Here is a 4768-nt window from a genome sequence, read left to right on the forward strand (position 1 = left end):
AATGCGTGCCACGGTCGCTAATGAGGACTCTCGGGACCCCAAACCTTGGAAAAATGATCCTTTGAAGTAGCTTGATCACTTCCTTAGCATCACAAGTTTTGGTCGGGATGGCCTTAACCCACTTGCTTACATAGTCGACCGCCACAAGTATGTACTCATTTCCAAACGATGATGGGAAGGGAGCTTGATAATCTATCCCCCACACATAAAAAAGCTCAACCTCAAGCATGAAATTCATTGGCATTTCATGTTTCCTTGTGATAGTTCCACTCCTTTGACATTTATCACATCCTTTAACATAAAAGGCAACGTCACGGGATAGAGAGGGCCAAAAGAAACCGCATTGAAGTACTTTAGCGGCCGTTTTCTTGGAACTTGCATGGCCACCACAAGGTAAGTCATGGAAATGGCTCATTATGGAGGTAGCTTCCTCTCTCGGAACACATCTTCTTATCATCCCATCGGCACAAGACTTGTACAAACATGGGTCATCCCAATAATAGTGTTTCACATCATGAAAGAACTTCTTCTTCTTGTGATAGTCATAATCATGAGGGATTATCCCGGAGACCAAATAATTGACAATATCCGCATACCATGCGCCTCTCCCAAACTTAGGGACAATAAGTGGTCATCGGGTAAACAATCATTGATAGGGAGCCCATTGTCAATATTGAGGTTGATTAGCCGGGATAAATGGTCGGCCACCACATTTTCAACTCCTTTCTTATCCCTAATCTCCATGTCAAACTCTTGGAGAAGTAATATCCACCTAATCAACCGAGGCTTGGACTCCTTCTTGATGAGCAAGTGTCTCAAAGCAACATGATCGGTGAACACTATAACCTTAGCTCCCACCAAGTAGGTCCGAAATTTCTCCATAGCAAAAACCACGACCAAGAGCTCCTTTTCCGTTGTTGAGTAATTTGTTTGAGCGTCATCAAGAGTTTTGCTTGCATAATGAATTGCATGCACCTTTTCATCCTTCCTTTGGCCTAAAACCGCACCCAAGGCATGATCGCTCGCATCACACATTAATTCAAACGGCAAGCTCCAATCCGGAGGTTGTATGATTGGAGCACTTGTCAAAGCTTCCTTCAACCTATTAAAACCATCAAGACATCGGTTAGAGAACACAAAAGGAGTATCTTTGGCTAACAACTCGATCAAAAGTCTCGCAATTTTGGAGATGTCCTTGATGAAGCGGCGATAAAAGCCCGCATGTCCAAGGAAACTTCTCACCCCCTTGACATTGGTGGGAGGTGGGAGACTAGCAATGACCTCAACCTTAGCCTTATCAACTTCTATTCCACGATTGGACACTATGTGTCCCAACACAACACCTTCTTGTACCATAAAATGGCACTTCTCCCAATTAAGCACAAGGTGAGACTCTTGACACTTGCTCAAAACTTTCTCCAAATTCGTTAAACAATTTTCAAAACTTTTCCCAACAACCGAGAAATCATCCATGAAAACTTCCATTTCTTGCTCAATGAAATCGGAGAAAATTGACATCATAGCTCTTTGAAAAGTAGATGGAGCATTACATAGCCCAAATGACATCCTCCTATATGCATAGGTGCCAAATGGACAAGTAAAGGTGGTCTTTTCTTGGTCACTTGGATGGATAGGGATTTGGAAGAATCCCGAATAGCCATCCAAGAAGCAAAAATAGTCGTGTTGAGCTAATCTTTCTAGCATTTGATCCATTAACGGTAAGGGAAAGTGATCCTTCCGGGTGGATTTGTTTAACTTCCTATAGTTCACACACATTCTCCACCCGGTTACCGTCCTTGTAGGAATCAATTCATTCTTGTCATTTCGCACTACCGTCATGCCTCCTTTTTTAGGAACTACATGAACCGGGCTTACCCACCTACTATCCGAAATAGGATAGATAATGCCGGCGTCAAGTAGCTTAAGGACCTCTTTCCTTACAACCTCTTTCATTATGGGGTTAAGCCTTCTTTGTGGCTCAATGGAGGATGCATCCTCATTTTCAAGTAGAATTTTATGAGTACACAAAGAGGGACTAATACCCTTGAGGTCACCAATTGTGTACCCAAGGACACCCTTAAACCTTTTGAGCAAAGAAATTAGTTTTGAGGTTTGGGTGTCATCAAGTGCACGGCTGATGATGACGGGAAAAGTGGAATTATTACCTAGAAATTCATATTTCAAAGAAGAGGGAAGAGGTTTAAGTTCAACCGTAGGAGGAGGCGTGGAACTCTCCTCCTTCTTACCAACTTCCAACACTTCAAACTTGGGAGCTTGTTCATGAATTGGAGCCGAATCCAACATCCATACATATGCAAGAGTCTCAACATCTTTGTCAACGACCTCATACCCACTAACAAGACAAGTCTCCAAAGGATCCATAGAGGAAGCTTTTGGGTTATGCTCCTCCATAGGATTCTCAAGAATGTCTACAATGCAACAGGTGTCACCTAGAGATGGAGCTTCCATGGACTTGTGGAGTTCAAATTCCACTCTATCTTCACCCACTTGCAAAGATAGCTTGCCACTCTTTACATCGATCATAGCTCCACCGGTGGCAAGACAAGGTCGCCCCAAAATAATAGGCACATTGTAATCCTCGGGCATATCCATAACAAAGAAATCACATGGTATGACAAGCTTCCCAACAACCAAGGGTACATCTTCAATCACACCAATGGGAAATTTAACCGACCGATCGGCTAGTTGAAGTGAAACTCTAGTTGGTTTCAAATCTCCCAAATCAAGACTCTTGAAGATTGATAGTGGCATGAGGCTCGCACTAGCCCCCAAATCACACAATGCTCTTTTAATAGCCACCCCTTGGATAGAACAAGGAATTGAGAAGCTACCCGGATCTTCAAGCTTATTTGGAAGCTTGTTGGTGTGGGTAAGAATAGCACTACATTCCTTAGAGAGGTTGATGGTTTGTACCTCTCCATTCTTCTTTTTCAAAGTGACAAGTTCCTTAAGAAACTTACCATAAGATGGTATTTCGGTAATCATATCAAGGAAAGGAATAGTGACATTCATTCCCTTCAAGATCTCAACAAACTTCTCATATTTCTTTTAAATTATAGGCCTTGCAAGCCTTTGTGGAAAGGGTACCGGTGCTACATACTCCCTTGGTGGTGGAGTACATTCTTTGGCCTTAGTTGCAATAGGCTCATCTTGCTTTGGAGGATCAACCATCTCCACCTCCTTAGACTTCTCCACCCTAATCTCATCTTCTTCCACAACTTCCACCGGGTGTTCTTTCACTACTTCATTAGTCACCCTCTTCCTCTTCCACTTAGGAGATTTCTCAATATCCTCCAATTGCTTTCCACTCCTCAAAAATACCGCATTCATCTCCCTTGGGTTAACCGTATTACCCGGAAACTTCCCCAGATTTTGAGCCAATTGCCCCAATTGTTGAGAAATTTGGGCTACATGAGTTTCCGTAGCCTTTTGGGATGCCCGAATTTCATCATTAACCCGGTTTTGTGAGGCAATGTGGTTATCAAGCTTTGAGTCGGATTTTTGATTTGCAATAACCAATTGTTCAAAGGCTTCTTCCCAAGATGGTTTTTGAGGGGTTTGGAAGTTTTGGTTTTGTGGTTGGAAGTTTTGGTTTTGTTGTTGATTGAAATTTTGTCCCTTGAAACCCCCAAATGGTTGTTGGTGTTGGGTGACAAATTGTTTCCCTTGGAAACCGGGTGGAATTTGTCTTTAAAATTGAGAGTTTTGATTGAACCTTTGTTGTTGTTGAGGTTGGGAAGTGTTTGGATTTTGAATGTTTTGTGAAGCATAAGATAAGAAAGGGTGAGTTCTTTTTCCATTGACAAATTGGTTGTTGTTACTATTGTTGAACCCTTGCCTTGGACTTGTGGATTCCCAAATTCCATTTGCTTGCTCATAGCATTCCTCTTGGAGGGGTGAAATCAAAGGACACCCAATGGGAGTATGCCCTTGTTCTCCACACAACTCACAAGACAAGACTTGTCTCATATCGGAGCTTGGTGGTTTTGAATTTAGCAAAGCAACTTGTTGGGTGAGTTCATCTAGCATACCCTTAACCTCCACATTCAAAACCGAATTAGAATCCTTGCTCTTGCCCTTTCTCATTTGCCTATCACTTCCCCATTCCATAGTTCTTGAGGCCATCTCCTCAATTAGTTCCTTTGCCGCTTTATGCCCCAAAATGTCTAAGGCACCTTTTCCCGATCCCGCATCCAATGAAAGCCTAAGGTCTTGAGTCAACCCTTTGTAAAAATTGTTCACTAGCTCGGCCTCGGAGATGCCATGGTGAGGACATAACCGTTGAAGCTTCTTATACCGTTCCCATGCCTCATATAAGGTCTCATCCTCTTCTTGAGTAAAGCTTTGTAGTTCACTCTTGACTTTGGCCATTCTTGAGGGTGGGAAATATTTGTTCAAAAATGCCGAAGCTAACTCATCCCATGTTTTGAAGGAATCCGGGTCACCATTCTTCAACCAATCCTTGGCCGAACCCCTAAGAGAACGGGGGAACAACCTAAGGCGAACCGCGTCATCGGAGACTCCATTTGACTTGTACATATCACAATTTTCAAGGAAATCATTTAGATGATCATTTGGGTTCTCCAAGGGACCTCCTCCAAATTGGTTGTCTTGAACAAGGTTGAGCAAGGCATTTTTAATCTCAAAGTTATTAGCTTGAATTCGTGGCCTTTGGATGCTTGGATTGACTATGTGCTTAGGAGCCATAGTCTCTCTTATCGGAACCGGATCACCCATGGTGTTAGGT

At 42.8% G+C, this 4768-nt stretch overlaps 1 protein-coding gene and 1 non-coding gene across 2 annotated transcripts; one reads left to right on the forward strand and one right to left on the reverse strand.

The window, feature by feature from the left end:
* Positions 1 to 558: 558 nt before the first annotated feature.
* On the reverse strand, positions 559 to 3033 carry LOC141590706 (uncharacterized). Its single transcript, XM_074411273.1, has 2 exons — positions 1775 to 3033; positions 559 to 1102 (listed from the first exon to the last, which is right to left on the reverse strand). Exons 1-2 carry the CDS (start codon positions 3031 to 3033, stop codon positions 559 to 561), a joined length of 1803 nt encoding a protein of 600 aa, XP_074267374.1.
* A 1246-nt stretch (positions 3034 to 4279) lies between these two features.
* On the forward strand, positions 4280 to 4386 carry LOC141619816 (small nucleolar RNA R71). Its single transcript, XR_012531814.1, has one exon. It is a non-coding gene; the product is annotated as a small nucleolar RNA R71 (small nucleolar RNA).
* Positions 4387 to 4768: the final 382 nt, after the last annotated feature.

Source organism: Silene latifolia, chromosome 1 (genome assembly GCF_048544455.1).
Source record: "Silene latifolia isolate original U9 population chromosome 1, ASM4854445v1, whole genome shotgun sequence".
Lineage (NCBI taxonomy): Eukaryota > Viridiplantae > Streptophyta > Magnoliopsida > Caryophyllales > Caryophyllaceae > Silene > Silene latifolia.

What these genes read in the sequence shown, in the direction of transcription:
- LOC141590706 (XM_074411273.1), bottom strand. Translation starts at nt 3,033, where the DNA reads ATGAATGTCACTATTCCTTTCCTTGATATGATTACCGAAATACCATCT. An exon ending in ACGGTAACCGGGTGGAGAAT is followed by an intron (nt 1,103 to 1,774) that starts GTGTGTGAACTA and finishes TGGTTTTAATAG; the next exon opens with GTTGAAGGAAGCTTTGACAA.